Genomic DNA, 26,266 nt, shown 5'->3' with positions numbered 1-26,266 from the left:
CTTATATTTATTTTGAGATATTGATTATATAATTTATGTGTAAATTTACAGCGATGCATCTCTAGGTGCGCATATGCTATTTTGGAGTTTACATATCCAGCCATATAATTATAAGTTCTTAAAATATATTTTGTGTAATTTATCCTATCAATGTGCTTATTCGGTTTATTAATGTGTATGATTCTATTATTTGAATTGACGTACTAATTTTGGATGATTATGTGTGCATTAGTAATTTATTATAAGTATGTGTTTATAATTATTTTACTTGAATGCAACACTTGACTGGTTATTACAATGTTAATGATTTTACAACTCTTAGATTTTGAGAGTAAAATTTTATAGTTATTTCTATCATTTTTTTTATAAAATGATTTTTTTTATATAATACCATGCGATTATTTTCTTTATAAAAAAACAACAACCTTTTGTACTTATGTTGCTATTTTCTCTTAAAGTAGTATAGCCCCCCTGATGTGGTTGCTTATGTTCAAGTTAACTACAGTTATTTAGTTTATTTGTTGTGCATGCATGATTCAGTATTGTAATCAAGTATCCTGCTTAATATGCTATTACAGAGAGAATGATCAAGTGGCCTTTAGTCATTTGATCACATGTTTTATTAACTTATTTGATAAAATATGTGGTTTTGTGTTGCCGAGTTCATTTATAAATGACGACTAGATTATTTTTGATTTGTTTTTATTATAATTTTTATTAGTATTGATTATGATAGTAATTATTAATATTAATAAATTAGTGTATCCAATTAGATATATTCGGGCTATTGCTTCTTTCCGTTTATTTCACTTGTTAGTTATTCGAGTGAACTAATATAGTGGTTGTGCTAGTTGTTTATTAATTTTAATTAGTTAGCTAATATTTAATTACTATGACAATTTATTAGTTATTAATAGTAAACCAACCTTATTAATTTCGGACTTCACATACTTGAGCTTGTTGTATTACTATTTGTACTATCAATTATAGACCTGCAGTGACGGTTCTGCTAGTCCGCTCAGGCTCTTTAGTCAAATCATTATTTTATTAGTATCGTTGGGGGCTTCAAGCGGCTTCATTGATAACATATTATTATATGTGTATAATTCTGAAATAAGTATTGACTGCTATATATTTATATATGTACATCCTAATTAGTGCTAATACTTCGTTACTAAATTTCGTTTTCTAGATTTAAATAGAGGCTATTCAGCACCCCTGATTCCAGATATTTTAAAGTTAACTCAATATTTATATCAGGTACGAATTCCCTATTTTTCTCTTATTTTGAAATAATAAAATATTCCTTAATTTATTGTTGGTCCATTTTATAAAAATTGTGAGCTTATTATACTCAATGTGTACCTATTTGTACGCATTTTCATTTTCGTTTCAGTTTCCCTATTCTTGGAATTATTGTTGCTTTGACTTGTTCATATTGTTATTTCGCATTTTTTTTGCGACATTGTTTTACTTTGTTTCGTTTCGTACAACGAGTCGAGCAACCTTTGTAACCTTATTGTTGGGCTCTTAGACCGATCTTTGTGGGTTAATCACGGACAATGTTCACATGGAGTTCGGAGTCAAGGTGAACTAGGCACCAACTCGTATCGGTGGGTGAGTATACGAGCGCGTCTCTGGGGTATGAGATGTGATTAGATCATGATCGCTATTATATTGTTGGGGTGTATTTTATATTCCTTATTTCTTCTTCTGGATTACCGAAGAAGGAACCATTGTCATATACTTCGCTGGTGATTGGAGTTTAGCAAGTATAGTTTTGTGTAAGAGGCCCATATTTGTACCCACCTTATTTGCTATTCAGCCTTACTTTATGATTCATTGTTAGCCCCATTGTCTTAAATTATATTATGTTAATTCGATAAATATTGATACATTGTTTCATATCTATATTCTTGACCTTTTTGTCATTTTTACTTTTAATCTCTGTGTTGGTAAGACACAATCTATTCGTATTTATATATCGTAAATTATTTAGATTGTATTCGTACTGAGCATTTGGTTCACTATTTATTGTTTCCTTTCCGCGGGTAATTAGGGGTAAAGCGGGAAAGTGATGAGTGACGCCCAGTATTTAGTTGAGATTCAACTTAGTGGACTAAATAAATTCGAGAACATCTTTTAGTGAATTTTACATCCTTTATCTATTATTATTGGAGGATTAAACCATGGATTTTTATTCGATTTTGTTACATTATTGCAGTTTAATATAATTCAGACTTGTTTATATCGTGTAGTGTTATTGTTATAAAATAGGGTGTTACAAATACCCTGTATTATCAGTGAACCATTGTTCTTCATATACTTGATTCTTCATCGGGTTTGAAGCTGTTCTTCATATTTACACCTTGATACACCGGGGTGATACCCGTGAAATGTTTTATGATCTGAGATAAATGCTTTATCAATGATACCCATGATTCTTCTTTTATTGAATTGCAATGGTTATTATTTTGAATTGTTTTATAACTGGATGGTTTAATAAATGTGGACCGTATTAGTGGTCAGACCAAATTCGTGGTCATATTAGGCCAATGCGTGCCTTAGATCCAGTATATAGAGCAAAGCCGGGAGCCTTGATCGGGGTTAGTGTGTGACTGATCAGCAACCTAAACTTGGTTTTTAAAAATGAAAAGAGAATATCCAATTCTATTCATTGCTTATCCAGAAACTTGATTCTTTTGAATTATTCCAACTTATCATTGTTGAACCTCAGTTATTGCTATTATGACTTGCCGAGCTAGTTAGCTCACTCTTACAAATCTGTTTATGTTATTTTACAATTGAAAAAGGAAATTGTTGGTAACGAGGATTCTCAGTCCAGTGTGCAAGCTAGGATTCTAGAATAAGATGGACCGAGTTAGCAGGAGCTTTATAATGTTAATGAGTATGTTAGATTGTAAGAATGATATCATTATCAATTGTAAGCAGAACTAGTTCGGATTTGATACGATGTAATAAAAGTTAAGATTATGGCTTGTTTTCATACTTTAACCTGTTGCGGTCCATGGTTATGGTAAGTAGGGTCTTTACATATATTACTTTCATACAGGTTTATATATTGGGTGTGTGTATGTTGTGAACCCCAAACTTCTGACCCGGGTTTGGAGGGCGTCACGGGTTTGGTATCAGAGCTACAGGTTATAAGTCATTGAAACAAGCCTAGATTGTCAAGAATGGATAGAGGGTTAGGATTAAGATTAGGAAATAGAAAGATAGAACGTCGAGAAGTTGAGTGCAACTATATACTAGGTTTTGGTATGATTCGTGATGAGATTCGAGATTCTTATCTAGCGACGCGATTGTCAGATAGCGGCGATGGCAGATTCTTTTATCCCAGGATCATCTGATCATTCGGAGCCTTCAGTCGGATGATCATCATTTGATTCATGTCCTGCTTTTTCACTGATGTTAGATATATCACCTCCTAATTCGACGGTTTCACCTTTACAAGCTATTATCCCATCCCTGATGCAAGACTACCTATTCGAGAATCCCCCACATGCTGATTCTGGTTCTACCGAATATTCAGCTGTGAGTGCATCTTTTCTGTCTCCCCTACACCTTGTTTTATACCATTAGTTTAAAACCCGTCTTATGAAGTAATAGCACCTATGAGGATGGATTCGAGAGCTACCGCATATGGTGAGTACATGAGATATTAAGAAGAGTGAGAAAAAAAATCTAAAGAGAGGATTCGTGTGTTCCGGGGAATAGATGCTACCAGGTTATACGGAGCTACGAGTAAGTATGCCACCTATGATTATCTTGTGGAGTGAGCTAGATGGATTTTAGAGGAGTTTGGGAAGATTGGAAATCGAGAGTTTTTTTGAAAGTATATGATGATGTTATGACCAAACATGATGTGTATAGTAGTAATGTGACGTGATATTAGTCGATCTTGTTTTATAAAATAGATTTGATGATTACTGGATAGACTTGTTATACTTAGTAATCGCAAGAGATGATGATGGGAGTGTTACCAGTATGAAAGACTAGAAGTGAAGTTATGAATAAGATAATATGCAAAGGTAACTGGAATTCTTATCGACCAATGAAGGAAAAATGGACCCAATAAGGGGTAGAGGATATACGGAAATGAATGAGCTTTTATCTGATTATTTCCATAACTTGATACTTTGTAGTGATTGAGAAAGACGTCAACCAACTCATATAGTAATGACGACCAGATGTGATTTCCAAAATTTTAAATAGTTTTCAAATGAGAATTTATTAAAAAAAATTAAAAGTCCTTGGAACAAAACAATTTTTTTTAAAAAAACTTGGTTGTCAAACTAGTACTTGAGTTTCTTGTTTGTTATAAGATTCAGATTATCCAGGAGAATACTTGTTCTAGAAGTTAGTATGGTTCATTTAGGAGGCCAAGTGGAACCACTATTATGGAGAAGATTTGAGTGTTCCTAACAAAAGAGTGCAAATATTGTTTGATAATTTTAACGACAGAACCAATGTACGGAGAAACAATTCGTCCAATTTCTGAGACGATTAGAGTTCAAAGAATATGTCGATCTATAAGAAGCCGGGTTTGAGCAAAGAAGATTGAATAAATCTCCAGACTTTTCTAAAGGAAGAATGTTATTAACAAAGGAGTTGATATGTTGAATGATTAGTAGCGTAAGTGAAATTTAAATTTATGATTGTAAATCTCGTAAGAACGCAAATAGGGTGAATTATAAAAATATTGAACATTGAAGCGACGTTAAAGATACAAGATATAATAAATGGGAATTCATTCTAATGATCGATTTAAGAAGGCATTTCAAAGAACTTTCTAAAGTTAATATATGACTCGGAATGGGATATATTGATAGAACAAGCGTTGTAGCTGTAAATAGATGAGATGTGGATGACGACCAATGTTATCATTCTTTTCTATAAAACTATATACTCTTATGAATCTTGAATAAAGTATGAACTTCTTCCATGATCAGCTTTATGAGGTGATAAGAAAATTGTTATATTTCTTTCTAAAATCATTTTTCCCTCAAGACTTATTTTCTGATTGAGATAAGCAGTGTTATGGTATGACTCTTTATCAGAATAAAGAAGAGTCTGGTGGGACGCCACCTAATCATGTGTTGTATGTCATACAGTATGAAAGACTGGCCATCTTGAGTATAAATATGGTTGTCTAATTAATATCAGAATCATTATTCATTCTTCTTCAATTATGATTTATTGATTTATAGATCCTTTCGATTGTTTCCTTGTACTGTTATTCTTTACAAAAAAAAAGTTTCCAATCCGAATCATATACATAAATTCCCTTCTTGTGTAAGGTCTATTCTTTGAATGTTTTAAAAGGAAGTGAAATGAACCCGTGTAGCAGATGGAGTTATATGATGAGTGTGGATAATTGCAAGCCAATAAATGGTGGATATTTACGTGAAGAGAAGAACCATTATACCGATAACAGGATTGTTGTGAGGACATCAAATCATAGGCGGAAATATGTATACATGATATGTTGCAAGTATGAGATTTTGGCATGAATTGGAGTAGTTAACGAACCGTATGAATTAAATTAACTAGAGGAAGAAGAAAGTAAAGTTGCATATATTAGATAAGGTAAATGATTGATTGGACAACAAAAGCAAATGAATTTTTTTTTATAATAACCAAATAATCAATTAATAAATTGGAAGATGAAGCATACCTCAATCATGTAAGAGATATTTGTCATGAAGATTCCAGATCGAAGAAATTCTAGTTATGAATAAACTTCAAGGGTGTTCTTCAAGAAATGGTTGGGGTTTTCCACTTAAGTAAATGAGTTATGGCAAATTTGATGCTCATAACCGAACCGGTGAAGGAAGTTCAGTATGAAAAGGCATAAGTGGAGATGAAGGTGTGGTGGTTTAACTGCAACATTTTTAAGAAATGATGCTTTAAAACCAAAGGAATTCTTTCACAAGATTATGAGAGTGTTGGTTGAGACCATGTGTGGGTTATCAGAAGTTGAACAAGTTAACTAATAAGAACAACTGTATATTGTCAAGGATTGATGAATTCTTAATGAGAGAGCTTGAATTGAAACATGAACTGGAAGAATTTTAGATTAATTTGTAATTATACTCAGTAGTGATATTCTGTTATAATCAGAAGATATGAGAAAAGGTATGGTATAATAAGAATTGTTCGCTATAATCTTAAGTTGGACTAAAAATATGGGTTTACTAGTTAGTATTATATGTGATGGTGAAATGGTGAGTTAGAAGGTGGCAGTTGATTGGTACACTTATGGATTGATTGTTGGTTGTTTGATTGATTGTTGGTGTCGGCTTGAGTCCGAATGGTAATCAATAATATAAAGGAGATTCTGTCCAAATTTTTGGATATTACCCTACTCTTAAAGATAAAAAGTATAATTCCGTGTGTTATTGATATTCTTGTTGATACTCCAAATAATTGTGATCTCGGTTCTTGAAAGAGGTTGTTACAACCAATCCGACTATATATATTGTCTTTGATTTCGTTTAGCTAGTCATCACTTGGTGCAATTGATCAATTAAGTGAGTTAATTGGTTAATTTTACCAATTAATGGTCAGTTAGATGGAAATCAACTCCAATTAGATTAAGTCAAATTTTGATGTGACTTTCAATCTGAAATCAAAGCAATGAGGAATTTGGAGAAGGTAAGGACACCAGTAGAATTCAGAAATTGCTGCAAGAATGTGAGGCATTACTTGGATAAATATGCCCTTTATAGTGGACAAGAGAAATAAAAAGTTATTTGTATGGACAAGTAAGAAAAATGTTTTGAAGAACTAAAGATTGAAGATAGATAAAAGAGAATGGAGGTGGAATAAAGAAGAGATTAATAACTAGACCAATATGGATTTTATTAAACAATCAAAGAGATTTTATCATCTGTAATAAAGTTTTATTAAAGGACGTCTTGCTTCCAAATTATATTGATAATCATACAAAAAATGATTTATCAAGTATTTCTATTTTGGATAATGTGAGATACAATTTTAGTTCAGTTTCTGATTGGTATTGATACTTAGGTTGTTGTTAAATATCAAAAGTTGTATTAATATAGATGATTGATGTTTACTTCATTATGGGATGTTGTGAGCATCAAAGTTCGTATTGGTATCTAATTTGATATGACATCAAAATGAGTATTAATATCAAGAGTTCGGTTTTGAATGAGCTATGAGAATGAAGAACGGAAATAAGAAAGGAAGTGGAATCAAAAGGATGATAAAGAAACTCTATAAGATGTCAGGATATAGGTAAGATATGGGTATTATGTGGGACAGAGTTAAGGTGAAAAATTTAGGAAACATTTGTAAATTGAGATAGGGAATGCATCCCAGGAGTAAGATTAAGTATCGAAGGCTAAAAAAATATGTAGTGACCAGATATAAAGAGAAAATGGGGGAAACATATAAATAAATGTTATACCTACCCAAGAATTAAGGCGGTGAAAGGAATATGTCCTAAGTCCAATCAGGTATTTGGATTTAGGAATAACTCTTTATGTAATCTGTTTTGATTTCATTGATATTAATAAAAGACTTGTTTTGTTTTTTGTTACGGGCTCTATCTATTTAAGTGTTTAAATAAGATATACCATAGTTTAGAGTAAAGCTTTTTATGGATTATGATGAGATCATAATAGTGAGACCTAAAAAGATGATAACTCTAAACTTAAATAGTTCCTGGTCATAGGATTACTAACTGGCAATTAATAATCCGCAAAGATCGGTACATACTATGCTTGCTTCATTATGAAGGATGTCTGTTCTCATAGACATTTGTGTGGTGACACTATAACTAGTATGTAGGTGCTTATTATAGAATAAGTTCACTGAACATGACTCGCACAGCTGAACAACTGATGGAGTTCACTCACGTGTCAGCAGTTGTTCACCTAGTGATAGTTGTACAAGTATCCTTACACTTGAGGTCATCATAGTCATCTTGTGTACACTGAACTATGCTTTGGTTTAGTTCTTAGTCTCCAGGGACAATTATTAGGGCTCTTCTGGGTATAGGAATTTGTACACGAAGATAGTGTATGATCAATAAAGGATCTACCCCTTCCAGTGAAGGAAGCGAATGTTCAAGGCTGATCCACTTATGCTAGTTCAGGAATCTCTGGCCAGAGTAAATGAAATTAGAAAGGAGTTTCTAATTTGCATAGAACTACGCATAGTAAATGGTAAGCAAGTGATTGAATTAGATAGGCTTGACACGAGATCCATGCCTTGTATTTAATCGGGACATTGTAGGGTAGAAGGAGTTTATTGTACGGTAACTATTCACTGACAGGTTCTTGGTATTCTAAGCAGTGAATTCATATTATCCGGATAGTCGCGATATGTTGAGAAGCATCACTCAGGATGTAGAATAAATGTGATTAATTAATTAATCATATTTAATAAATTAGAGAATTTATATAAATAATAATAAAATAGTTTTATTATTATTTATTTCTACTACCGGCTTAATATTGAACCTACAGGGTCACACCATAAAAAGTGAATGATTTTATGGTGGAGGAATTAATTAATAATGGCTAATAATTATTTATTTGTGAAATAAATAATTAATTGGAAAATTTAATAATTGATTAAATGAGATTTAATTGATTATAAATTAATTAAGAAAAGTTCTTAATATTATTAATTAAGGATTTAATTTTTGGAAATTAAATCAAGAGAGAGAATTATTTCTAAAGTGTTTAGAAAAAGGATTAATGATTAAAAGGTGTTTTAATTATTAATGAGAATAATAAATGTGATAATAATAATAATATTTATGGGAAAATTTCAGTTGAAAATTTTGCCTATAAATACACTATTATAGACCATATTTTATTCTAACCCCAGAAACCCAAAAGTTTTAGAAAACCAAATTCTCTCAACCTCCTCCTCCTCCTAAAAGTCGTTTTCTTGGTGGATACCGGTGGAGTGCTTCACACTTGAGGAGCAACTGCTAAGGATTTCTGATCGTTGTCTCCGAATTATTTTAAAAGGTTAGATTCGATCCCTCGAATTTTTATTCACGATTTATATGCTTTTATTTGGATTTTGTATGTGTAAAAGTGTTTTGCCATGCCCCCGCTGCGTTTAAAATCCAACAATGGTATCAGAGCATAGGTTGTATGCATATAGATCTGTGGTAAAAATTTCAGAATTTTATGTGCTTGTATGAATTAATTATGATTTTTACAAGTTATATCATGGATTAATTTTTTCTGATGAGAAATCGTTTCTCATAATAATTTTGAATGTTGATCTGGGTTCTACAAGTGTTGTAGATCGTTTGGGTATTTTTTCATAATTTTATGATGTATAGATTTTTTATTATGAATTTTTGAAGTTGTTGCAATTAAATTCGTAATTAAATAATCATATATATATATAAATTGTAAGTATGTAGATATATATATATATATATATATATATTCTGCATATCTGTTGCTGTGCTGCTTTTGTCTGAATCTGTGATAAAAGAAAAAGGCAGACAGAAATCAGAGGTGTCAGGCGCGCAAACCGAGGAAAGAAGACGGCTGCTGAAAGAAAAAAAAATAGGGGTGTAACGCATTCCAGGAATGCGTTACACAGCTGTGGCGCTTTCACGGAATGTGTTACACCCTTTAATGGCTTAAAAGGGGTGTAACGCATCACCAGAATGCGTTACAGGGGTTGTAACGCGTTCCTGTAATGCGTTACAGCCCGTCTGTTGATTTTAAAATTGATTTTCTGGGAGTTTTGTAACGCCGTTTTAGGCGTGCAATATACCGTTCGATTCATTTTTCCGAGACGGATCTAATGGAGTGATCAATTTTAGTTTATATAAAAGTTTTGAACTGTTTATATTTCCATGAAGTGTTTTAAAGTTGTTTTTGACTGTTTTAATTGCTTTTAAATGCTTCATGTGATACATAGAGATGTATAATGCTTAGACTAATGTGCTAGATGATGTAACATGCCTACCTTGATGTTTATTCATGTTGATATATGTGATATATGCTTAGTTTATCATGCGATGATAGATTTAGGTGAACTTAAATGAACATAAGGCGTTTGTTAAACAACCTAGTATAGTGAAATTGTTTCATAACCTTAATAACAATATTATGAATACAATCATGAGATTCTTGTGTTTGTGAAACACGTAATTGAATATGAATTTTTGATATGAGAGAAAGGATGATTCTGTCAACAACAGATTTCTATCTGTAAGAAAGGGTTATTAAGTGACGCCTCTTGACAATGCTCCACCCGATCTGGGAATCGTCTGATTATTGATTATTGATTTGAAATATTTAATTTAAAAGGAAGAATCTCTTTATAATATGATTATGATTGTAACGTAATATAATCCCTCTAAAATTAAATAATATCAAGTAGTAATTGGCCAATGACACAACGGGCTTGTGTCGGTCATAGCCTTCCAACATGGTAGAAAGTAGTTCTTATTTTTGAATCATTGTCGTTTCGTGCCACAGCCGAGGGCTTTGATTTCGAAATAAGAAATACTTGTCTATTACATAGAGATGTGTACATTGAATAAGAATCTAAAGGTCGTTACGTGCCACAGCCGTGGGCCTTTGGGGACTGATTCAATTGTACGGAATGTTGGGTTTAGACTTGACTTAGAATATTGAGTTTGTCGTGCCACAGCCGTGACTCAATTATTCAAGAGGCTAAAGTTTGATTAGGGAATAAAATAAGATGTAATTGACAAGAGTTGTCTGCCTATTGAACATTACATGGCGTTTCGTGCCACAGCCGGGGTTGTGTGATGGAATGTAGGATCCCTATTCCCACTAGCATTATGAATGCTTAATTTTTTCACGTAGAGGGTTGAATAAATTAGATAAACTAGTGGGAACCACTTATGAATAAAGACCCGATTCATATAGTGTTTTGAAATGAAATCGAATATTTGCTAAGTGTTGTTATGTGTTTATCATTTTCAGATTTACTTTGTACGTTATGTCTTCTGCACTATCACTCAGGAGCATATTAGATGCTCACAAATTGACTGGTCCTAATTATGCTGACTGGCTTCGAAACTTGAGAATTGTTCTCAGGATTGAGAAGCTGGAATACGTGATTGACTCACCTAAGCCTACTAAACCTGCTAGCGATGCGCATAATGATGAACATGTTGTGTATCGTAAGTGGATAGATGATGCAAATGTTGCTTAATGCATCATGCTAGCTTCCATGAACATTGAGCTACAGAAGCAACATGAGCATATGGATGCTCACACTATCCTCATGCATCTACAAGAGTTGTATGATGTGGCAGGGAGGACAGCTCGATATGAGATATCGAAGGAGCTGTTCGATTGTAGGATGTCTGAGGGATCATCTGTGAATGACCATGTACTTAAGATGATCAATTTGATTGAACGTCTTGGACAACTTGATTTTTCCATGGATGGGGAGCTGAGCCAAGACTTGGTCTTGCAATCGCTTCCGAGTTCGTTTTCGCAGTTTGTTGTGAACTTTCACATGAATAAGTTGGATGTCAGCCTGCCTGAACTCCACAACATGTTGAAGACTGCGGAATCGAATTTTTCCCCTAAGAAGAGTTCTGTTCTTCTAATTGATGAAGGTTCCAATCCTAAGAAAAGGAAGAGGAACTCTTCCAAGAAGAAGAAAGTAGGTGAGAAAATGTCGGTTCCACCAAAAGCTGAAGACCCCAAGAGCAAAGTTGTTTGCTTTCACTGTAACAAGGTGGGGCACTGGAAGAGGAACTGCAAGGTTTACCTTGCAGAATTGAAGAAGAAGGGTAGTGAGACTACCGCTTCTAATTCAGGTATGTTCATGATAGAAGTGAATATGTCATTTCTACTTGGGTATTAGATACCGCCTGTGGTTCACATATCTACAATTTGTTGCAGGGACCAAGGAGAAGTAGGACTCTTGAGGAAGAGGAGGTGATTCTACTGATGGGAAATGGAGCAAGAGTTGCTGCTGAAGATGTAGAATCATTTCATTTACATATGCCTACGGGCAAGACTATTGTTTAAAATAATTGTTATTTTGTTCCCTCGATTGTGAGGAATATTATTCCCATGTTAGACTTGGGTGGATTTTTCATTTATTATTGAGAATAATGAATGTTCTATTCTTAGAGATAATATTCTTTATGGAAGTGGTACTTTAAATAATGGTCTGAATATATTTGACATAATTTACTTCAGATTGAACAAACTAATAAAAGAAAAGGGATGATGAAAATCTCACTTTATAGTGGCACTGCAGTCTCCATTTAGTGGACATGGAGAGAGGGCTGCAAATTTGCTAGGAATGGTACACACAGATGTATGTGGACCAATGTCTAAGCAAGCCATGGGTGGATTTTCATACTTCATTACTTTCATAGATGATAGATCTGGATTCGGATATGTGTTTGATGAAACACAAGTCTGAGGCCTTTGAAAAGTTCAAAGAATATAAGTATGAAGTGGAGAAACAACCAAACATAGTATTATAACTCTTCCATTAAATCGAGGTGGTGAATACTTGAACGGAGAGTTTCTAGATTATCTCAAAGTAAATGGTATAGTCTCCCAGTGGACTCCTCCAGATTGGTATCTGAAAGGAGAAATCAAACTTTGTTAGACATAGTTCGGTCCATGATGAGCTATGCAAATCTTCCAGTATTCCTATGGGGTGATGCATTGGAAACCTCAACATATTTACTGAATATGGTGCCTTCCAAAATCTGTTCCTCAAACTTCGTATGAGATATGGAAAGGAAGGAAACCGAGTCTTAAACACGTTAAGATTTGGAGATGTCCAGCTTATGTCAAGAAAGTTGACCCAGATAAGCTGGAATATCGATCCGAAAATGTAGTATTGTGGGATATCCTAAAGAGACTTTAGGGTATTACTTTTGCACCGATCATCGGGTGTTTGTCTCCAGACATGCTACCTTCTTGGAAAAGGAGTTTATCCTTGAAGGAAACAGTGGGAGCAAAATTGAACTTAATGAAGTTCAAGAAGCACAAAATACTACGGATCAAGTGGAAACACCTGTTCTGACTGAACAACCTTTTGTGGAAAAGCCCATTAAAAGATCAGGGAGAGTGTCTCGCCAACCTGAGAGGTATTATGGCCTTGTCATTGAGAATGACAATGAGCTGTCGATCATTGATGATGACGACCCTGTGACCTATAATGAGGCTATGAGTAGTGTTGACTCAGAGAAATGGCATAGTGCCATGAAATCCAGAATGGAATCTATGTATACGGTATACAAAAGATAGATTATAGCAGATGACCAGGTGGAGACCTATAAGGCCAGGCTTGTGGCAAAAGAATTCAAACAAAGGTAATGGATTGACTTTGATGAAGCCTTTTACCTGTAGCCCTGTTAAAATCAGTTCGGATTTTGCTTGCGATTGCTGCTTACTACGACTATGTAATCTGGCATATAGCCAGATGGTTTTCTTTCCAAGGGAATGAAAACCTAGTGTGTAAGCTACTGCAAACCATATGTGGTTTAAAGCAAGCTTCTCGTAGATGGAACATTCGTTTTGATGAGACAATCAAAGAGTTTGATTTTATCAAAAACGAAGATGAACCATGCGTCTACAAAAGGGTTAGTGGGAGCGCTGTAACATTTCTTGTATTATATTGAATTAGAGTTGACACACATAATGACATATCAGACCCACTCACAAAGCTACTTTATGAAAGTCACTTTGATCGTCATAATGACAGGATGGGTATTAGATACCAAAGTGATTGGCTTTAGTACAAGTGGGAGATTGAAAGGAATATGTCCTAAGTCCAATCGGGTATTTGGATTTAGGAATAACTCTTTATGTAATCTGTTTTGATTTCATTGATATTAATAAAAGACTTGTTTTGTTTTTTGTTACGGGCTCTATCTATTTAAGTGTTTAAATAAGATATACCATAGTTTAGAGTAAAGCTTTTTATAAATTATGATGAGATCATAATAGTGAGACCTAAAAAGATGATAACTCTAAACTTAAATAGTTCCTGGTCATAGGATTACTAACTGATAATTAATAATCCGCAAATATCGGTACATACTATGCTTGCTTCATTATGAAGGATGTCTGTTCTCAAAGACATTTGTGTGGTGACACTATAGCTAGTATGTAGGTGCTTATTATAGAATAAGTTCACTGAACATGACTCGCACAGCTGAACAACTGATGGAGTTCACTCACGTGTCAGCAGTTGTTCACCTAGTGATAGTTGTACAAGTATCCTTAGACTTGAGGTCATCATAGTCATCTTGTGTACACTGAACTATGCTTTGGTTTAGTTCTTAGTCTCCAGGGACAATTATTAGGGCTCTTCTGGGTATAGAAATTTGTACACGAAGATAGTGTATGATCAATAAAGGATCTACCCCTTCCAGTGAAGGAAGCGAATGTTCAAGGCTGATCCACTTATGCTAGTTCAGGAATCTCTGGCCAGAGTAAATGAAATTAGAAAGGAGTTTCTAATTTGCATAGAACTACGCATAGTAAATGGTAAGCAAGTGATTGAATTAGATAGGCTTGACACGAGATCCATGCCTTGTATTTAATTGGGACATTGTAGGGTAGAAGGAGTTTATTGTACGATAACTATTCACTGACAGGTTCTTGGTATTCTAAGCAGTGAATTCATATTATCCGGATAGTCGCGATATGTTGAGAAGCATCACTCACGATGTAGAATAAATGTGATTAATTAATTAATCATATTTAATAAATTAGAGAATTTATATAAATAATAATAAAATAGTTTTATTATTATTTATTTCTACTACCGGCTTAATATTGAACCTACAGGGTCACACCATAAAAAGAGAATGATTTTATGGTGGAGGAATTAATTAATAATGGCTAATAATTATTTATTTGTGAAATAAATAATTAATTGGCAAATTTAATAATTGATTAAATGAGATTTAATTGATTATAAATTAATTAAGAAAAGTTCTTAATATTATTAATTAAGGATTTAATTTTTGGAAATTAAATCAAGAGAGAGAATTATTTCTAAATTGTTTAGAAAAAGGATTAATGATTAAAAGGTGTTTAATTATTAATGAGAATAATAAATGGGATAATAATAATAATAATTATGGAAAAATTTCAGCTGAAAATTTTGCCTATAAATACACTATTATAGACCATATATTATTCTAACCCCAGAAACCCAAAAGTTTTAGAAAACCAAATTCTCTCAACCTCCTCCTCCTCCTAAAAGTCGTTTTCTTGGTGGATACCGGTGGAGTGCTTCACACTTGAGGAGCAACTGCTAAGGATCTCTGATTGTTGTCTCCGAATTATTTTAAAAGGTTAGATTTGATCCCTCGAATTTTTATTCATGATTTATATGCTTTTATTTGGATTTGTATGTGTAAAAGTGTTTTGCCATGCCCTCGCTGCGTTTAAAATCCAACAGGCGGGACATCAAAGGCTAGATGGATACATTTCTCCAGGAGACATCGTAGTGAAGTCACCTGAGAACCAAAGGTAAGAAAAGCGTTAATGGCATCATTATTGATGGGTTATCCAAACCTAATCATTCTCTTTTATTAATAGAAAGTTCTCCAATATGTGGTTTAGTTGCTGCTTGAAGAAATGGTGGTACGTCATTGGATCCAGAAATTAACTGTAAATGATCGATATTATTTGATTTGAGATTTAACAGGAGTATTCAGAATACGATGAATATGTCGAACAAGAATAGTATATACCACTCCTAGATGAACGGGCATTAAGTAAGGAGGAACTAAAAGGTAGGAATTTGGTTAAACACCGATAACTTAAGAGATTCAAATGTGATACAAGAGCTAGATGTAAAAGAAAACTTTCTAATAATACGGCATAAAGAAATAATAAGTGTTATATGTGACTAGACGTCAGGAAAGAGAATTGCAGTCAGTTCGTATGAGAACTCCCTAAAACCAAAATAAATAATAAAATGGGTTAGAATATGGGGGTGATGCCTCCAGATTAGTATATTTTATTCTAAGCAGTAAGAGAATTCCGCTCAGCAAATCTACTTGATTGTGATTCAAGGAAATTAAGGTATGATGATACGGTTTTACGCTAATTGTATCCATTCAAGATTTTCTCGTTAACTCTTAATTCTAAAGTAATTTCGAGAATGTTGGAAATTGAATACACCCTGGTTTTAATATATCATTCGCAGATGGACAAGAAGATTAAGGGGATGATTAATGAACCTCGAATGCGATTGGGAGCGATTATGAAGTAGGTTAATTGAACAGAGAAACAGGTAGGAATGAGGTTCAATAACCAGTAACTATTGGAAATGTTCATGAGCATGAATTACTAGAATTAGAAAGAAAAGAGAATTAATAGGCATTATGCTGGTCCTTTTGAAACAGTAAAATAGGCAAGATAAGTGTAAGTGAGTTGGCTTCACCGCCACACGTATAGCTGGATCATTGGGTGTTTATATATGTATATTCAGGAAAAGTAATTAAGCTCCATTATATATAAAATAGAGACTTGAGTTGAGTTATAGGAGCAACTAATAGAATATGATGTCAGCGAGAGACTGTTAAGTAATGAGTGATGCTGCGAGTGAAAGTTCATGAAAAGTTGTAAGGTTGAGTGATCTACCTGAGAAAAATGGAAGTGAGATACTGGAATATATCATTATCTGATCCTTAGTGTGATTCTGAGGACAGAATCCTTTTAAGGGGGAAAGGATGTAATATTCGGGACATAGCGTGTAATTATTTTTCTTAATAAATGATTATTATGTGAGTTTTGGTGAATTATCTGATGATTGGTGTTGATATGTGGATATTTATACATGGTAAAGTATAAGTATTTTAATTTTATTATGACCAGAATAAAATATAGATAATTTCAATATTTTCTGGTAATTTTTGGACTGTTATATAATTTTATATTGATTTGTGAATTTATTAATTATATTTTATATAATTATAAAACTATTTTATAAAGACGGGAATTGTCCAACTTCAACCGTTTTTACGTTTTTACAACCCGAAACTCTTATGAAAACTCCTTCCTAACCTATCTGGTAATTCCGAAAGTTTTTCATATTTTGACTTTTTTGATCCGGATTACGGTTTAACCCGTGCGCGGCCCGGCACAAAATTTTTGAAAAGATAACTATTTTCGATAATATTATCTTCGTACAAAGCGTTTTATAAAAGCTCGATTTTGATAATTATCCAAAACCTTTGATGCTTATCCAAAACAGGATAATGTTCATCCAAAACAAGATAATGTGTATCCAAAACGGGATATTGTTTATCCAAAATGTTATCCGATCAAATCCTTTTTATAGTTACTTAGCGGCTAAGAAATGTATTTATCGATCCAACACGATCCAAAACGTATTAATATTCCATAAATATAAATAGCCAATACAGTATTATAACTTGTACAGATAATCATTTGCAAACAGTAAAACTATATAGTTTCTAGAGAAAAACCTTAAAATTCATCGCGTTCTTCATAATCAAACGCACAAACGAAGGCGTTATCGAACTCTGATTCGAGCGTGCCATATATCAAATCGAAGCTTTCGAAAAGTTCTTTCATAATCAATCTTCCATTTTAATACAGAAATCAAGGTGATTTTATTATTTAATTATTTTAATTCGAATTATTTAGTAATTAAAATATGAATTTTTGTTCTTGATGTTGTTTGTGTGATTTGATGCTAGAATCACGTAGATCTTTTATTCCTAGTAATTTTGGTATATTATATGTCAAATTTGGAGTTCAATAACATGCATAAAAGTTGGTTTGATCTTCGAGTTTGAATGTTTTTGGTGTTCTTGAATAACTTCACCGGAAAGTTCATATTTTTGGCTGGATATTTGATCCGTTAAACCTGGATACATACAACTTACATCAGTAAATAGATCGTGTTATAAGGATTCTGTTGGTGGTGGCTGTTTTAACAGAGGAGCCCCATAACGCCTTGACCGGAGTTTAGTCGGTGATGGTGGCGTAAAGTTCGGCCGGATTTTTCGGCGAATATAGCATCTTTTTGAATGTTTTAACACCGGTTTTGGACTCAGGACAAACAGACGAGGCGATCTTCACCTTTTGGTGCAGATCTGGGCTGTTTGGGGGTTGCCGCTGGCGAGCTCGATGGCGGCGGCCATGGCTGCTGGTGGCAGAGATGGAAGGTGGTGGTGAAACTTCAGTTTCATCACCCACCTTTCACACAAATTACAATTCATTCCCTCCTGTTTAAAAACATTTCAAAAATAATATTCTGTTATTTTAAAAATCAGAAAAATGTTTATTTGCTTATTCTAAATTCAGAAATTCTTTTTTATTATTTATTTATTTAAAAATAAATCTGATTTATTTTATTAATTAATTTTAATTAATTTTAAAAATTTTAATTATCTATTAATTTAATATTAATTGATTAATTAATTTAATAAATTATTAATTGATTTTAATTGATTTAATAATCAGATTTAAATATTCTTTTTGGATTTAAAAATTCAGGAAAATAGTTTTGAGTTTTAAAATATTATTTTAAATTATTTTCAAGGCTCGATAATTATTATAGAATTATTTTAAAGTCGGATTCGGGTGTTCGAACCCTATTATTTTATTAATAAATGATTCAGAGACCTATTTTAACTCCGAAAAATGTTTAAAAATTCGTAATAAATACCTGGAAAATCATTTTGACCCCGAAACTTCTTTGAAAAATTATTTTGATCGAATATCTTACGTGCTATGTGCTACGTGCTATCTGATTGATGTGTTATATGCCTATGTGGTTTTTGTTTGACTGTTTTAGTCATAACTTTCAATCCGTAAATCGGATTTGGGTAAACGAAGGGTAGATGAAAGCTTATGACGTCTTTGTGACGATTATAATGTTATAAGATTGAGTATTGATAGATACTTGTGATGCCTAGCAGAGTAAACGAGGCATAGAAAAAAAACCAGTGATCCGTAAATAAAATTAAAGCGTAGAAAGAGAAGGCAAGTGATTGATGAATAGAAGCAAAACATAGAAAAAGAACGAAAGTGACTAAAAAGTAAAACTGTTAGATGAGTACAAGTAAAGTTAGAAATCATCTGGGATAAGGCAAGTATTTCTGAATCTTTCTTCAAGGTATATTGCAAATATTCCTGAACTTCTTATAACATCTTGCTAGTATTCAAAATAAATTTTGTATTATATTGCAAGCGCTTTAAACTATTCAACCTTGAACCCTGAGCATATCACTGAACTTGAGCTGTAAGCTTTATTTCTTATAAACCACCAACGGTTGATTTCCCAGATATTAAACCATACAAATACAATACTACTCCAAAAATACATACACACCATAAACCAAGTATTTCAACAGAATTTCTTAAGCATATAGAAACTTATACACCCTGGAATACCTTATCTCATCAAAGATCAATACCCTGTATTATCGTTGAACCATTATTTTTCAGATACTTGATTCTTTATCAGGCTTGAAGTTGTTCTTCATATTTACACCTTAATACACCCTGGTGATATATGTGAAATATTTTATGCTCTGAGATAAATGCTTTATCAATGATAATCATGATTCTGTGTTTATTGAATTGCAATGGTTATCATATTGAATTATTTTAGAAGTGGATGGTTTTATAAATGTGGACCAAATTCGTGGTCAGACCAAATTCGTGGTCATATTAGGCCAATGCGTGCCTTGGATCCAGTATATAGAGCAAAGCTGGGAGCCTTGCTCGGGGTTAGTGCGTGACTGATTAACAGCCTAACCTTGGTTTTTAAAAACGAAAAGAGAATATCCAATCCTATTCATTGCTTATCTAGAAACTTGATTCTTCTGAATATTCCAATTGATCATTGTTGAACCTCAGTTATTGTTATTATGACTTGCTGAGCTAGTTAGCTCACTCTTGCAAATCTGTTTATGTTATTTTATAGTTGAAAAAGGAAATTATTGGTAACAAGGATTCCCAGTCCAGTATGCAAGCCAGGATTCCAGGATAAGATGGACCGAGTTAACAAGAGCTTTATAATGTAGATGAGTATGTAAGATTGTAAGAATGATATAATTATCAGTTTTAAGAGGAACTAGTTGGGATTTGGTACGATGGAATAAAAGTTAAGGTTGTGGCTTATTTTCATACTTTAACCTGTTGCGATCCATGGTAATGGTAAGTAGGGTCTTTACATATATTACTTTCATAAACATGTTTATATATTGGGTGTGTGTGTGTGTGTTGTGAACCCCAAACTTCTGACCCGGGTTTGGAGGGCTTCACTAAAACCCACTCTAGTTTCTCTCAAAAGAAACTAGTTTTAAAATCTACTAAAAAACAAGAGGGGAGTGTAAAGGGAAGTGAGCCTGGCGAGGGACATGGTGAAAATCAAAGAAACCCTAAGGATAAGGACGGAGAGGTGTGTAACCAAGTCTAGACACACTACAGTTTCCCAACAAACTCTAGTGATTAATAAGGAATCTAGCTCATTACTAGTTACATCCTTTCAAAAGGATGTAACTATTGAACAAAGCTCTCAGCCAAGAGCACAGGCCAAAAGGGTTAGGGACATAGACTCACCCCAAACTTACACAAGAAAGAAAAAATATAAAACACTTGGAGATACACAGGGTTCACACATAGTGCAAACTGCAGTTAGAGACTCATTTATAGTACCTTCTCAAAGTCAGTTGACGTGGCTCCAGTAAATGTGGAGTCACAGCCAAAATCTCTTTCAATAGAAGCACCTCACACACAAAACTCACCCACTAAGTCCCTGGATGTGGACACGATTCACACCTCAATTCCTGATTCTCCATCTTTAACACTCATAGAGAAGCCAAAATCTCAAGTAAGTGAGCATCATCTTTTAAATGATTTGTTGGCTCACTTGCCATTCATTTCTGAAGCTACTGAGAAATCTATGCAAAATCTCAAATCAATCATCACAGATTCTACAGTATTTTCAACTCCAAACTCTGCCATTTCTACTATCTCAACAGATATTCTTCATCCGTTGACTAGTGATTGTATCTCGACGGATGTGCTTAACAGCAATCATCCCTTGAAACTCTCAACTACTACCTGGACGGATGTTTCTCATCCGTTGAATATCACTGCACCACTTGAACTTTCAGCTATTATTACAAGTGCAGATGATCTGGTAGTTGTACAATCACTCCTAGGATTGAGGAAAGGGAGTGAACGGAGTGAGTGGCTGAGTTGCTCTCAGGAAAAAGTAGAGGAAATGAGTGAACAAATGCAAGCTATTTCTTCTAGCTTGGCAAAAGTGAGTGAGAGGAGTCCCACCTTAGAAGGTGAAGGTGAGGGTGGGAAGCCAAGGGGAGCCTTTGATGTAAGAATAGAGAGTACATGAGAGAAAAGAAGGCACAGAAGAATGGGAAGAGCTTATTATTAGTGAGTTAAGGGATGTTAATGAGGCTGAAAAGAAACAGCTATTTCAGCAAGATTATCAAGCTGTCTTAAACTCTGTTTCTTGTGAAGCCGATGCATTTACTCACCCTGTTCCAGGTTATCAATCTTTGGCTGAACAGGACAGTGTGGCTGCTGAGATAATTGTCAACTTGGTGAACACAACAGCCTCAATGCAAAGGGCCAAGGATGCAATCAACTCACTTCCACATGCAGCTGGTGATGGTTTTGAGTTAGGTTCTAGTGGCACATTTGGGGATGCTTCCAATAATGAAGAGGATTTGTTGGACATAGGGGGAGATGCAGGTCCTAGCTCAAGCACAAACACTCCAACATGGATGTTTAGCAAAGATTACAGTGAACATCACTTCAAATCAACCCTATTTCACATAATCCATCAGACTCAGACAGCTCTTCAAGCTACTACAGATTCCAATACCAAGAGTCTTCTTCAAGCTCACTTTGAGTCTCTTCACCTGCATAAAATCCAATCTCTAAAGCAAAATCAGGATGTGTTTGAGATCAAAACAGAAATTGGACAAGTCAAAAAGGACATCACTGAAATTTCAGACTCTACTCTTCCTAACACAACAATGTTAGATATCAATAGGCAACTCAGGAAAAACTCTAATCTCAATAGCAAGGTGGATTCTTTGGAAACTAGGCTAAAGACCCTAGAAACTTCTATCACTCAAATCCAACTCCATCAAGCTCAACAAACACTCTTGCTTCAGAAATGGGTGGGTGCACAAATTTCCACCTCTGCTCAACTTGATGCTAACAAAAAGGGGGAGAAAGATGTTATCACAGTTAGTGAAGGGGAGACATTTGCAATCATTTCAGTTAGCAAGGCAGAGTCAGCTAGTGAGGGGGAGAAAGTGCACAATATATAAGTCAGTAAATTGAATGTTCCAGCAATTACTTTCTCTAAACCACCAGTTCTTGACAGCATTGACTTGATCAAGGTAGAAGTAGCTGAGCTAGAGATGAAAGAGAAATGGAAAAAGCTTGATGAGGACATCAAGAAGAATTTTGGTCCAATTGAGAAGCAAGACAAGGCCTTCTCTCATTTCTCTCAATTGAGACCAATTTTAGTCAATGAAATGAGCTTAGGGAACATAGAGACTCCCAAGCCTGATGAGAAGAAGCTGCTTGGTAGATCAATTTACTATCTCAAATGTAATATCCAGTATTTTTAGAATTATTATAAATATTATTTGAATATTTATATATGTGCTTTTATGATTTATAAGGAATAAAATTTTGAATATTTTATTCCTGTTGGATGAGTTGGTATTATTAAATGGTAATGTGCTAATTGTTAAGTGTTATATCGATCTTTATTAATTTCTGAAAATATTTACTTAAATGTATTATTTTCAAAAGTTTATTCGAAAACCGATCATTTTATTGATATCGGTAAATTGAGTTCTTTTAGTAATATTAGGGATTGGATGGATATTCAGTCTGCTATGTGTTGTATGTAATATTAATTGTGTGGGACTCAATTGTGATTGAGGATTATTTTTATTATTAATTACTGAATCATATCGTTTTGTTTTTATCTTTAAAAGTGATTTTATTGAAATTTTAATTTCATAAATATTTAAATTATCCTTAAAATTATTTTTATGACTTTATAATTACAATAATTATTTTTGGGATTTTATAAAATTTAGAAATCAATATTTCAACAATTATTTAGCCCGGTATGATTTTCTGATTTCATTTATTTGTAAAATCCGTATTTAATTCCAAAATTCTTCAAAAATTATGAAACTCGTAATTATTTAAGTTTGGAATATTCCGAGAATTTTTAAATTATTTTGGAAATTTTTGGGATTAATGTCATCCGCGCGTCGATTCGTTTAATTGATAAAGCGGGTACAAAGTGTGTTTTAGAAATTATTTTAAAATTTTGAAAATTATATTTTTTAATTACTTCGGGTTATTTCTAACATTTTAAGTCTATTCTCGTAATTTTTGAAATTGTTTTATGTGCACGGTCCGTTAAATTCGAAAAACGAAGCAGACCAGGCTGGCAGGGGTACGTGTCATTTAGTCTGATACGTGTTAAAATGTTATGTTTATACTGGACGCGTGTATTGCTGTGTTTTGTTAGAAAAAAATAAAAATAAATTATTTGATGATTTATAATAACAAAACAGATCAGAAAATGGGAACACACTCCCCTGTCCATCATCCCCCTCGCCTAAAACCTCTCAACGACATCTCTCCACCGCTCAATCTCTTCTGAATTCTCTCCATCTCTGTTTCTCCTCTCTTCTTCCTCTATTCTTTTTTTTTTCTTTCTTTTCTCTCTGATTTTCTTTTCTTCCTCTTGCTTCTCTGCCGCAGCCGCCGGACTGCTTTTCCACCGGCGAACTCGACGTCGCCACCTCTCTTCTTCTTCCCGGCGAATTAGTTTTTCCCTCTCACCTGCGGTTATAATCAGTGGTATAAAGCCTTTCTTTTTTGCAAAGATCAGTTTATACATGTATACATATATGCGTGTATATATGCTGGGGTTTCTGTTCAGTTATTGTTCCGTTTTTTTTTTTCTTTCTGATCGCGTACTCCGGTTATTGATGCGAGTTATGATTGGTTTTAATTTTCTATAGGGAAAAATTTCTGATTAATTTTCGTGATGTAAATAAAATAATTGCGTGCTAAAGTTATAAAATTTCAGATCTGTATAAACTCGATTTATTGGATTTTATTCCGAGTCTTAGAAATTTTAGTTGTTTATGTATAAAAAAAATTGGTTATAGTAGTTGGGCATAAATTTTGAGAATTCGATAATGGATGGTTGTGATGTTGTTAATTAGTGATACTAAATTACTAATGGTGTATGTATATATATGTTGGTTTTGGTTAGCATTCGAAAATAGATTAGTTGATTGAGGTTTTAATCCGAAATTAATGTGTAATTTATTGTAGATGATTGGTTAAGATATTAACGAACGAGTCATGACAAATTTTCTCTAGAATTATAAGTGTAAAAGAGAGTCTAATGTATCATTGAAATTGTAATATGAACTATTAATATTTGCATGCTAAGTGTTTGATTATTTGCATAATAGAGATTATGGGTTTAGTTAATGGTTAAGAATTGATTAAAGTTGTTAATGAAGTTTAAGTGCAGAAAATTCAGCATTTTCGAGGAAACTGTCCTGTTTTGGATGACTGTTTTGAGACGTTTTGAGACCTAACTGCTTGATGGTTAAAACATAAGAATTGTACGTTTATGATTTAATTATATGTCTGTAAAATTTGGTTACTACCAGACTTGTACAAATTGAGATACAATCTATTTAGTGTAAGGTGCGCAGAATTTCTGGACAGGGTTTGTTGGCCATACTGACGACTCTGTTCAGGGGCTCTAAACACCTTACTTTCATCTGAAATTTTTATGGTAATTAGATATGTGAGTCAGTTAAGTCTCCACCAAATTTCACTACAACAGACCTATTTATGAATTTATTAAAAATCCAGAGGCGAACTTAGTTTCTGTGAAATCGGGCAGCCAAGATACTTGTTATGTGTTTTTATATGTTTAATTATTTACAAAGCTTTTGTTTGCAACTTGATATTAAATGAGAATATATAGTGATGTATTTTATGGAAATACATGTTAGTATATGCCTATTTGAGATTGAGTTTATTTGCTAATTATTAGAGTATGATTTGAATATGTGTTTAGTTACTAGTCTATATGATATATGTGCAAGGTGATTTATTTAAGTGGTTACTCAAGTTGAATTGGTAATGCTAAATTATATAACCGTAAGTTCAAATATTATAAATTATTAAGTATACTTAATTGTTTAGGTGCCACAAGTCTGGGCGGGTACTTTTCTTGCTTGTTTACTTTTATGTTGCTGCAAGTTGAGACAACTTTATTTTGTTTGGTTATAAGATTAAATTGTGGAATTGAAAAATAGGTGGATAGTCCTAATTACGAATACTTCATGCCAAAATTTTCTAAAATTCCCCTGTATCTAAATCTATTTGACTTATTTGATTTCAATGATTTGAATGCATGTTATGATTGTTAGTCGTAACACGTATAGGATATGTCTGGGTAAGAACATTGAAATGACTTGTGGGTTGTATTTGTGGTGTGGTTATCCAGGGTATTGTCCATATTACGAATAGGTCATGCTGAATTTTCCGTAGAAATATTATCATAAGTTACGCGTTCTCGTGTTAAATAATATTCTGAGTTGGTAGTAAGTTTTAAACTATAATGTGTGCTACTTGTTATATGCTATATAATGTGCCATATGTATATATATACATATATATCGCGAAAGGGTAGAAATAAGATAATAATTTCAGAAGGATACTAAAGTAGTATCTTTTTGCTTATGCTAGTGATCGGGCATTTAGGGCGTGAGACCAAGCAAAGGAAAAGATAAAGGGAGAGTTGCATAGTGGTTCAGTAGTTAAGATGGTTCGTGATGAACAAAACCAGACGTTGGGGATCAAGACTAAAGTTGGATAAGATTTTGTATCAGACCGCAGTAACCGAATTAGCGGCATATCAAAGAATTAAGAAAAAGAAATGGTGACGTCTTGAGAAAGCATCATGAGATATTTGTGTTATTGCGAGTGTGCTAACTGCTAAAAACCCAAAGGCAAGTACCCCTGACTTCACTTATCGTTCAAGTGATGTTTATTTCGAATCATTTTATGCAAGTATTCCTATCATCACTTATTGTTCAAGTGATATTTATTTTAAATTTTATCATGCAAGTATTACTTTCCCTATTCAGTTCGAGATAGATAAATGTTTTACATATCGCTAA

At 33.4% G+C, this 26,266-nt stretch overlaps 1 protein-coding gene across 1 annotated transcript in view; it reads left to right on the top strand.

Annotated features, from left to right (window-relative positions):
- Positions 1 to 22,348, top strand: part of LOC141672725 (uncharacterized) — a 37,825-nt gene extending 15,477 nt beyond the window's left edge. Inside the window, exons 9-10 of the mRNA XM_074479407.1 lie at positions 21,528 to 21,761; positions 22,056 to 22,348. Coding sequence (XP_074335508.1) covers positions 21,528 to 21,761; positions 22,056 to 22,348 — 527 coding nt within the window. The remainder of the gene's footprint in view (positions 1 to 21,527; positions 21,762 to 22,055) is intronic.
- The last annotated feature ends 3,918 nt before the right edge of the window (positions 22,349 to 26,266 follow it).

Source organism: Apium graveolens, chromosome 1, assembly GCF_009905375.1.
Source record: "Apium graveolens cultivar Ventura chromosome 1, ASM990537v1, whole genome shotgun sequence".
NCBI classification, from domain to species: Eukaryota; Viridiplantae; Streptophyta; class Magnoliopsida; order Apiales; family Apiaceae; genus Apium; species Apium graveolens.
The sequence above is the reverse complement of the archived record's forward strand: the minus strand, read 5'-3'. Positions and strand labels throughout refer to the sequence as shown.